Source organism: Propithecus coquereli, unplaced genomic scaffold, assembly GCF_000956105.1.
Source record: "Propithecus coquereli isolate 6110/MARCELLA unplaced genomic scaffold, Pcoq_1.0 Scaffold147, whole genome shotgun sequence".
Lineage (NCBI taxonomy): Eukaryota > Metazoa > Chordata > Mammalia > Primates > Indriidae > Propithecus > Propithecus coquereli.
The window spans coordinates 6,451,363-6,462,569 of record NW_012139080.1 but is presented as its reverse complement, the minus strand read 5'-3'; the positions used below and the strand labels follow the sequence as shown (position 1 = coordinate 6,462,569).

The window sequence follows — 11,207 nt, the reverse complement described above, 5'->3', positions numbered from 1 at the left end:
CAATTCTAGAGGCCTCATTTCCCATAATTTAGACCTCCTGTCAGTTTTGACCAAGAGTTGGTCAAATCCAATGTAAGACAGAGTAAAACCAAAAACAGAAGAAATTACTGCACAATTAATACATTGTTGAGATCTCTAAGTATAAACAGAAGTTACAGCCAGCTAGCAATAAATCTTACCTTCAGCTAGAAATGTCTAAAAGGAAACCTCAGATCAGCTCCTTACCTAGACATGGGGCCCAAGCTGAACCTACTCTCTATCATCATGGAAGCAGGGAAACTTGCTTTTCTTATTGGAAGCCAGCAAAACTCCTTAGAGGAGTTTTCCAGCAAAATAAACTTTGAATCTCAAGCCAAAAATTTGGGAAGATTGAGGAAACTCAGGAGAGAGCTGCATTTTGGTCTTGACAAAACTAACAACCTATTAGAGTAAATCTCTAGCTGCTACCTTAGCCCTGATGGGAGAAATCACGGTAAGTCAAAAGGGGCTCTACTCCAAGGTGTCCACTCATGTGGTTGCCATGTGGTTGTCAACCCAAAGTAAGTGACTGGGACATACTCTGAAGAAAAATATATGTACTGAAGACATTAGAGATATCAGAAGAGGCTGCTTTGGACTAGACTCAAACCCAGGCTTTGGTTCCCCAGTCCCACTCTCCACTGTGATCAGTACTTCAGTGCATCCTGTCGATGGAAAAAAAGACAAACGCTGGAAGATAATTTAAGGAGGTTTATTATGAGGCAAATTTGAGAACCATGACCTGGAGCCACACCCAAGAAGCCTTGAGCAAGTGGACTCGCTGTGACTGGGTTACAGTTGGTTTTATACATTTCGGGGAGACAGGAATTACAGGGAAAGTCACAAATCAATATATGGAAGGCCTACATTGGTTTGGCCCAAAAAGGTGGGACATCTCAAATCAGGGGCTTACAAGTCATAGGTGGGTTTAGGGATGCTTTAGTCGACAATTGGCTCAAAAGAGTTAGGCTTTGTCCAAAAGACCAGGAATCGGCAGAAAGGAATGCTTGAGTTAAGATAAGGGTCTTCTATCTTTCATGTGATGCTATACTAGAATCACGTTGGGAAGTAAACATCGTAAAAACATGTTTACTGAGATTTATCATTTGTAGGCATGATTCACCAGGCCCCCTTAGAAAGGATTTTTTTGGTGGGGGGTGGGGGAGAAAAAGATCAGAGTTGAATCCTCATAACCCATTTCTTGTTTTCATGTGTATTACACATGTTCTGAAACTTTGGAGAGCAGAAACTGTATTTTGGGAAGAGTAAGAAAAAATGGGACCAACACAATATATGAAAGATTTGAAGAAAATGCTTAATCATGGATTTGAAAATAATGAATTAGTTTGCCACAATCTGTGTATACGTCTGTATGTGTGTATTATAGCAAGTTCCATAAGTGCTTGTGCAGCTTTTATAACACAGAATTCTGTTACTAACCAAATAAATATCATTTGAAAGTTTAATGATTTATATTTTTACTATACTTGTTTAGTTTTGTAAATTTTAAATAATAAATCATTATTTTGACTTTTTGTGTCAGCCCATGAACGAAGACAGCAAAGGTTAATGTAAACAACAACAACTAAAATATTCAAAATTTACAAGATTGAAATAAGTATAAAGTTAAGTTCTACTTCTGAGTTGATGAAAGTAGAAAGCTTATTTTGTGGGAAAATTATGAAGACAGAGGAAATTTTGAGAGTAAAAATCCCTAGAAAATAACCAAAATTCCTGGGAAAATTTCAGACTTTCAAAGGCTATGAAATTGGTGGGTTCAAGCCAAGATCTCCAGGAGATCAAAGGAAGCAGGTAATATCTGGGTTGCAGAGGGAAAGAATAGAAAATTGACTGATGTCTCTCTCTGACAGGTTGAGCAGGTGGAGTCTGAAGGAGGATCCAAAAGGCCCAGGGGGTGGAGCGATCTGCAGAGCAGGGTGGTGGGGGAGGGGCTATGGTTCAGCACCCTCCCCACATCATCAATCCCACCCTCAGGACCCCTTTGTGATGAGGGGCCACAGCTCTGTGATGCAGGCCTGGGCCCTGGTCAAAAGGCCCAAAGGCAACGCCCAGGGCTCAGTTGCTTTAGGGCAACAGTGCAATTCAGAAGATGGAGAATTATCCGTTTCCTCTGAGTAGCAGTACTGATACATGGCTGAACCCCAGCTCCACTTCCTGGATGATGGATATCATCCTGGGCATCCTGTGTGGACTGGGGCTCTTCCTCCTGTTACTTCCTTGCCTCTGGAGTCATCTATCCTCACCACCAACTCAGCAGAAAAGAAACATCAGGAAGGTAAGGAACTCTCAGCCCAGACCTAACATAGAATGATTCTCTTTTTTTTTTCTATTATTATTTCCACTTTTCCAAAGTGGCTAGAGATTCCTGAGATGGGAAATTTCCTTGTCCTTCTAGGCTCAGGCAGGGCAGGAAGGGGTTAAAGTAGTGTAGGATTTCTAGACTAAGCTCTCAAACCTGTGTGGGTGCAGAGGCGGCATCAGGGCAAAGTCAAAGGCCAGGACTCAGGAACCAGGACGAAGCTATGAAAGGGTGAGATCTGTGTGGGAGGACTGCCCTCAGCCCTGTTCCTCAGTCATCAGTTGCCTTGCCGTGGCCAGTACCTCTAGCCCAGCCTGTCTGTGTCTGGTGATCCGAGGCTTGTGCTGAGCCTCCCATCAGAGCCTGGAGTGCCCACTGGCCTCCTCAAGAAGCAGAATCCTGCCTGACAGCTCAGAGGCACTTGTAGATTTGAGTCTTGAGTGTCTCAAGCAGAGGAGCAGTGACAGAAGACACCCATGGTGGATCTCATGTCTAAAATCCCTCTTTGTACTTTTTCAAAGGAAAACAGACAATATTTTTATCCACTTTAAAAATGAGTGAAAGGAAAGAAGACAGAGCTCCATTAACTAGATGTAGAAGGTCATGTCCTCCATAAGGACTAAATGTCTGCAGCTTATCTGGAGAGAGGTAGAGGTGAGTGAGGACTGGTCCCAGCCCCTCAATCTTTCCTGTCTCTCAGCATCCAGTGGAGAAGAGGAGGCGGCCCAGGAGCAGGAAGAAGAGCGGCCCTCTAAAAGGTAAGGTTCTGCCTCTCCATCCAGAGCCCCCGGTGGGGGGGGGGGTATTTAGCTTCATTGTCCTGAGGAATGAGTCTCCCAGAAGGTCCATTGCAGGCCTGAGGTGGGTGGGGGTGGCATCCAGGGAAGGAAATCAGAACCCGGGATTCTCCTCAGATCCCAGGCTAGGTATGAAGCCAGGTGGGCTGAGAATGGCTGCTGCCCAGTAGGAGCCTGGATGTGGTGGTGAGGCCTCCAGGCCCAACTGTGGACAGCTGCTTAGCCTGGCTAAGGCTGGTTCATCTTTGAGCAACCCCTGTCTGCTCCCCCACAGGGTGGATGTGAGGACCCTGGGGGATGGATGCGGGAGCACTGTGTACATGATAAAGTGCTGCGCACCAAGCTTGCTGCTGTCCCTCTCAGGGTCACATGGCTTTGAGCCCCGGTGCATGGGCTCTAGGGTCTAATGCCCTATGGTCTGCCCTAGAGGGACACTCAGCCTCCTGCAAGATCCTCAGGCCCCTCCCTTCCCCATCCTAACCCCACTCCTGATTTCCAGCTTGCAGAGATTGCCTGAGGGAACTGGAGGGGGCTCGGGACCTGATTTTGATTCTGCAGAGGTGAGGCACTCTCCCCTTCTCTCCTCCTCCTTCCTACCAGGGCCTGGGACATGACTCTGGGGCCTGGGGCTGACCCTGGGAGGGGGAGACCATGGAATGGGGACAGGATGTGGCTAGAGCCCTGGGACCAGGGAGAGATAGAGCTTTGTGAAGTCAGCATGGGGGCAGTGGAGGGCCCTGGGCCACACCCTGGCCCCACCCACCCCTGCTGCAGCTTGTGCCTCATGTCTTCTGCAGCCACCTGGAAAAGGTCCGTGACAAAAGGGGCTTTTATCAGCTCTCATGTCCAGATCCCCCAGGGAAAGTGTGTAAACGAGCACCTGCCAGAGCCCACCAGCCAGCTGGGGAGTGTGTGGAAGATGCTTCTCCTGCCACCTTGTCCCCATTGGCTTCCCCGGCTCCCCTGGCCGAGAGGCCTCCACTTCTGGCCTCCACCCTGTCAGAAGAACCTCAAGGACACTAGTCTGACTTGAAGAGAATCCCCCCAGGCACTGTCCCAGAGAGCTCACCTCCAGGTTACTCTTGTTTGGTGCCTTCTGTCTTGGCCACCTTAGGCCTTGAACGCACCATTTTGTTCCTCTCCTGGTGGTGGGCAGCTGCCAAGGCCCTTTTCTTTCCCACCTCACCACACAGCAAATCCCAGAAAGAGCCTCTTTTCCACCATCCACCAGAGGCTTGGTTCTGGGAAGACCCCGCACACAGGCAGATAGAGGGTGGTGGCTCTGCTTTCCTCAACCCTGATGTCCGGAAGCTCTTGGAAATACTGATTACCAAGAGAGCAGGACTGAAGCTGTGGAAAGATAAAGAAAAGAAGCGGTCATTTCTGAAACAAATGAGCCCCGATTACCCCCAGGGTTCTCTGGGGAATATGGCAAATTCACCGAGCTGGGAGTGGGACACCACAACTCCACACCACTTCTGGAATGTGAAAGACAAACCAGAGCAGCTGCAGGGTCCTCAGCGGATCTCCCATCCCAAGGCCGTGGTGGACCACTTACAGCAGAAATGCGGCCAGCTCTTCTGGGGCCTCCCCTCTCTGCACAGCGAGTCCCTGGTAGCTGCTGCCTGGATCTCTAGGAAGTCTTCTTCAAAACCAACACATCTCTCTGTTTCATTCAATGAAGTCCCTGACTTTTTTCCAGCTGAAAATTGGAGTGAAGAACCTTCACAGCCTCCTCAGGCCCAGCCTGAGCCCCACCACAAGGCCCAGCCCCAACCTTTGACTCTAACCTTGCCCAAGCCCCAGCCCGAGCCTTTGACTCAAACCTTGCCCAAGCCCCAACACGAAACTTTGACTCAAACCTTGCCCGAACTTCAGCCCCAGCCCCCACCTTTGGATGAGATCGACACCCAGGTCCCTCTCTCTCCTGCTCCCCAAGACATACCATATTGCTCTCTACCCCAGAGTAAAGGGGACCCTACAGGAAGCTGTAAAACAACTTGTCCTACGTCCCAGGAGAAGGCACAATTCCTCATCCCAACTGAAAGTGAGCATCTGGAGTGGCCCTTGCAGAAGCGACTGAGATGGAAGAAGATGTTATCCTCTCTGCTCAAAAACTCTCGTGCAGCCCAGAGCCAACCCACTCCCAAACTTCCCCAGGACAGCCAGGACTCCCAGAGCCACAAGTCTGCCTCTGTTCTTCTCGGAGATTTGATCAGCCCTGAGCACCAGGAGCAGCACAAGCAACATATTCAAAGGAGTTTCATCCCCGATAAAGACCAGTTAGGACCTCCCTGCAGATCCCACGTACCCAGGGAACTGATGCAACCTCAAGGTGAATTTCCAGGGAAGGGTCAGCCTGGGGCAGAAGACAAGCATGGGGCATTTGCAGGTGAAAGGAGCAAGGATGAACAGAAGATGGGATCCAGGCACTCTGAAAGATTCTCTCAGGAGGGTTCCATAAGTGTCAAAGAAGACAAGGACCCAAGCAGGAACCTAGGGCAAGATCTGAAGAGGGTCCCGGAAGATCCATACATAGATTCAAGAAATACCTTGGTGAAAATTCTGGAGGATAAGGAGGAGGAGGAGTCAGATACTGACTGGATTAGGCTCCAGAGGTATAAATCAGGAAATTACCTACCCGGGGGCCCAGAGAAGCAGCAGGTTGAAAAAACCCTGAATTTCCAACTGGACCAGAAGTTGGGGGAGATCAACGAAGGCATGGTCCCTGTGCGTGCACATCAGTCCATGATCAATGCTAGCCATGCTGGTCTCAAGTCTGACACCCACCATAAGCCCAGAAATCTAGCATCCTTAAGGGGTCAGAAATGCCATGTGAACACCTCCCAGGAGCTTTTTTTCCTTGATCCCTGCACTCAACAGATGCTAGAAGCACATATTATAAGGTTTCGTGTGAGGCATAGGTGGGGTTCAAACCTCCAGTCCCTGGAGCCCATAAATCTCGAGGGTCAATCCCCACCCTTTCCACTGTCCAGCCTTCCCTCCTGGGCCACTGGTGAATTTGGGGATGACGCCATACCTGAGGTTGCCAATTTCCTGGGAGAACATCCTTGGAAAGGTCTAGGAGAGAAGGTGATAACAAAAAAGTCAGTCCTCACCCTGACTGGTTTTCTCTCTGCCCCCTCACCTGTGAGTGAGGAAGTCCAGAGGGACCTGAGAGGTGACCAGTCAGGTGACAACCATGAGCACTCAGAGGCCTCCTCCACTGGACAGGAGGGCAGGTGGCCTTCTCAGCCCCTCACATGCAGCCTGGTAAACAGGACCTGGGAGAGTAGTACTGTCCTGGGGGCCAGGAGAGGCAGCCCAGAGCCAAGTCCAAGTCCAGCAATGGCCAGGCATGATCTACAGGAGGAGAAGGAGAGCATGGCCTCAGGAGTCCCCTGCAGTAGCATAGCAATGCCGGGGCTCAGCATAGGGTCCCAATCTTCAAGGGCCGAGAAGCCCATGGAGCCAGCAGAGGGCAAGGAGGAAAAGCCCCCTGCTTGGGACGTCATCCTGGGAGCCAGTGTGATGGCGGACTCCCAAACCATTAACGTGAATCTGGGTTCAGGGTCTCTGGGGACCAGTAAAAGCTCCTCATTCTCTAGAATTTCTGGTACCCAGGATCCAGGAGAGCCATGCCTGAAAACAAAGGTTGTGAATAAGTTTTCATTCAAAGTGGAGGTAGAATCAGAGGACCAGCTTCAAGGCCCTGCCACTGGTGTCCTCCTCCAAGACTGTGCCACTGGCCTGCATTTTCGAGGCCGTCACACGGACATACTCCCCACAGCAGACATGTTGGTTTCTCAGGAGCCTCAGTCCAATTCCCAGGCCCCTCTGTCCGGTACCCAGAGTGTGCCCAGTAAGGACGCATCAACTTCTCAGGGGCTACGTGACCCCACTTGGCATGGAGGAAGCAGCCAGGGGCAGCAGGAGCCCAGGAGCCCAAAAGTGAGGGCCTCCTGGAAGACTCAGAGCAATATGTTTGGCCCTAATGACGAGAGAGAGAGCTGTAGGAGGCCCAAACCAAGCAAGCATGAACCAAGGTCTGCAGGACCAAGGCCCTTCCAATCCAGTGGGATGAGTCATCCTGCTCAGGTCAGGGAAAGAGAAACCTTTGGGAACAAATACTCTCAGTTACCACAAGAGAAGGGACAGGCACCTCCAGAAAGCTACTTCAGAAAAAGGATCAATCGTTTTCTGCAGCATCTCAAGCCCAATAAGAAGGGCAAAGAGCAGGGAGATCCCCTGCAGAAAAAAGGCAAGCCTGCGTCAGCCACTGCCCAGAGCCCAGGGCAAGCCATGAGGTCATCTATGAGCAGCAGAGCTGCTGAAATCCGGGCAGTCGTTGCATTTGTCAGACAGATTTTAGTGGATAAATTGGGGCTACGGCAAGGACATGGTCCTCCGGAGTTCAATTTCCGAAAAGAGGCCCCAGTGGATGGGCGTTCCTGCTATCCCAAAGGTCCCTACCACCCAGGGCAAAGGAGAGCGATGAGAGATATAGCCTCCAGTCACGCCACCCCCATGGGCCACTGCTATCTTGTCAAGAACAAGTGGGTAAGGGAGAGGGACAGCAATTGGGCCTCCCCACCCAGGGACACTGTGCTCCCGGCCACTCCCTGCCAGCATGGGCCAAGGGTGGCAAGAGCCTCGGGCCACCTTCACCATTAGACAGCACGCTTGTCTGGTCAAAAAGATCCTGCCTCTTATGCCTTTCCTGATGGGAAAATATTCTCACAGAATAAATTTTATTCAGGCAGAGAAACCTGTTTTGCCTCATGTTAGCACATCCGCTATATGCTAATGGCTTCTTCTTACCAAGAACATGGACCAAATAGATGTGTTTTTCTCATCAGAAGTGATGGCTTCTGTCTGGGGCGCAGGGAAGGGGTCAGCATTCCCTCTGCCTGGGTGTGGCTTCTAGACAGGACAGTCATGGGGAGGCTGATGGGGGCTGGCAGACGCACCCTCACCCCAGAGTCCCTCGCTGCATCTTCTTTTCATAACTCGGTTATTACACAGAGTCTTCAGCACTGGCAGGACTGGCAAACCCTGTGGAGACCCCACCCCGGGATCTGACTCACACTGTCTGTGCCCAGGCTTTCCCTCGACATGAACTTGGTGCAGTGGTGGGGGTGGGTTTACAGAGGCCTCTAAGGGGGAAATTCCCCTCAGGCTCCAGGAATGTGGGAGCCAAGCAGCCTCACGCTGCCTGAAGTGAGCCGGGAAGTTTCAGGGTGGGGGTGCTGGCCCTGGGTACAGGGGCAGAGATAGCTGGCCCCCATGACTCTCCTGGTGAGGAACAGATGACCCTGCCCGGAGCCCCCTCACTGCCTGCTGAAGGGTTGGAGAGGCAGCCCAGAGCCAAGTCCAAGAGATGGTCCCTGCTGGCCCCTCTGGTCTCAGCCTTGGTGACAGGAGCATGCCCCTCCCATCCTCCACCTTCCTCCTTTTGAGAGCAGTGGCCAAGACAGGGCCAGTATGGGTGGGCACAGCAGGAGGTTCCAGGGCCTTGTCTGCCCTCCTGGCCACCCACTTTCCCCTCTGGTGTGACCAGAATGGGGAACCATCTGATGGTGGCACACAGAGAATGAGGGTGGAATGTGAGAGAAGAATTGAAGAGGTGGCAACATGGAAGATGGCAGAGCTTACCTGGCACCCTAAACAGTGACTGCCCAGTGCACTCATAGGCCAAGAGGGTCGGGCAGCAGCCCCATAGTGGAGGGCTAGACCAAGGGGCACAAAGCCTTTGTAAGAAAGTGGCTTTTCTCACGGCATATGTGACCAGCCTGTGTACTGTCACTTCTGGAATTCCAGAGAGGACTGGCAGAAAAGACAGGACTTGGGTCCCTGTGGTATCACAGTCTGGTTCACAGACATGTGGCCTCAAGGCTGCTCCCAGAGCTGGGGACTTGGAGGGCCAGTGCTTGTGCCTGGGCTGCTCCTGGAGCCTGTCCCATATTGGCTGGGGACAGGGAAGCCACCTGGGGCATAGCAGCAAGGGGGGCCAGGGCCTGGGAAGGCTGGAGCTGAGCAGTGACCTTAGAGAGAGACCCCCACAGAGACCTCTGACAAAGACCCTCACAGGGACCTCAAGAGACCCCCACAGAGAGACCCCCACAAAGATGGCAGAGACATTGACAGAGACCCACAATGAGAGACCCCCCAGAGAGAACTGTGACAGACATGCCCATAGAGAGCTCTGACAGAGACACTTATAGAGACCTCTAACAGAGACTCCAAAAGAGACCTCTGACAGAGACCTATGCTAAGAGACTGCCACAGACACCTCTGACAGAGACCCCAACTGGGAAACCCCCACAGAGACCTCTCACAGAGACCTTGGAAAGAGATCCCCACACAGAGCTCTGACAGACCTCCATAGGGACCTCTGACAGAGACCTCATAGAGACCCACACAGAGACCTCTGACAGAGATAACCAGTGACAGACCCCCACAGAGACCTCTGACAGTGGCCAATACAGAGAATTCTCACAAAGATTCTTTTTGAGAACTCTGATAGTGACACAAAGACTATATTAGAAACCCCCATGGAGACCTATGAAGAGCTCTATTAGATACCCAAATTGAGAACTCTGACAGAGAAATCTACAGAGACTTCCCGAGACCTCTGACCAAGAATCCACAACAGACCTCTGACAGAGATCCCCACAGAGAATTTTGACAATCACAGTGAAAAACTCCTACAAGGACCTATGACAAAGAGGGACCCTGAAAGACCACCACAGAGAGCTCTGACATGGATCTCTCACTGAGACCCCACAGAGACCTCTGTCGGAGACTCCCACAGAGACATCCCGAGACCTCTGATAGACATTCACACAAAGACTTGCAGAGACCTCTGACAGAGACCCACCTAAGAGGCCCTCATAGAAATCTCTGAGAGAGACCCAAATAGAGACGCTGACAGTGACTCAAACTTAAAGACCCACAGAGACACCTTTGACAAAGACCCTCATAGGTGCCTCTGACAGACAGCCCCACAGAGACTTCAGACAGAACCCCACACAGAGACCTCTGACAGAAACCCACAAAAAGAAGTCTGACAGAGACCCACACAGAGATCTCTGACAGAGACTCTGTGGGGAGGGGGCTCTGTGGCCAGCAAAAGTACCGGAGCAGGTTTCTGGGAATTGAAAGAAGAGACGAGCAGCAACGGAGAGAGGAGACATGTTCTTTTATTGCTGGGGGGATGTAGCCCACAGCAAGAATATGGTGAGTGCTTATATATGGCCCAGAACAATCATGGCAACGTGACAAGCAAAGGTGTGGTCACATGGATTCACACAGGAGGTAACATCATGGTTACACAGCCATGTTGACTTGTGCCGGCAGGAGACACGCCTGCAATCATTTTAGTTTGGCCTGAGAAACCTATTGCCTATACAAATGGATTTCCCTTACAGACCCACACTGAGATTCCTCCACAGAGACTTCTGACAGACACTCCCACAGAGAACACTGACAGGGATCCTCACATAGACTTCTGACAGAGACCCACACAGAGACCTCTGACAGACCTACACTGAGAGACCTCCACAGACCCTTCTGGTAGGGACTCCCACAGAGACCTCTGACAGAGACTCATACTGAGACGCCCAACATCCTCTGTCAGAGACCAACACTGAGAGACCTTCCACTGAGACCTCTGACCGAGACCTCATATCCATCCTTAGGATCCTGACCAGCCACCCAGTGACAGGTTCTTCTCCATGGCTCTGACAGCACTTGGCAAACCGGCAGCACAGGAGAGAATCTGAGAGATTTGCCCTGCTCCCTGGGGAGAATGCTTGTGTATTTTTTTCTTTTCTAATGGTATTACTTTTCTTTCTTCTGAAAAAAATCACAGATTGCACATGTAAATCTGGAAAATCTTTTCCTTCACAAAATTTCATTAGCTCGAGCTCCGACCCACAGTTTAGAAAAATCCCAAACTTCGGGAACAAGCAAAACTCTGTCACTATCTAGTGAGGGAAAATTATCTTCTTGGTCTATTTTTGGTAATCGTCCAATCAAATGGCATTAGGGGCCACATTATTTTATTGGGT

General features: G+C 50.8%; 1 protein-coding gene across 1 annotated transcript; it reads left to right on the top strand.

The window, feature by feature from the left end:
* Positions 1–2,128: 2,128 nt before the first annotated feature.
* SPATA31E1 (SPATA31 subfamily E, member 1) lies at positions 2,129–10,919 on the top strand. The gene is made up of 6 exons (XM_012640015.1): positions 2,129–2,314; positions 2,972–3,096; positions 3,933–4,133; positions 4,329–4,875; positions 5,101–7,695; positions 10,836–10,919. Exons 1-6 carry the CDS (start codon positions 2,129–2,131, stop codon positions 10,917–10,919), a joined length of 3,738 nt encoding a protein of 1,245 aa, XP_012495469.1.
* The last annotated feature ends 288 nt before the right edge of the window (positions 10,920–11,207 follow it).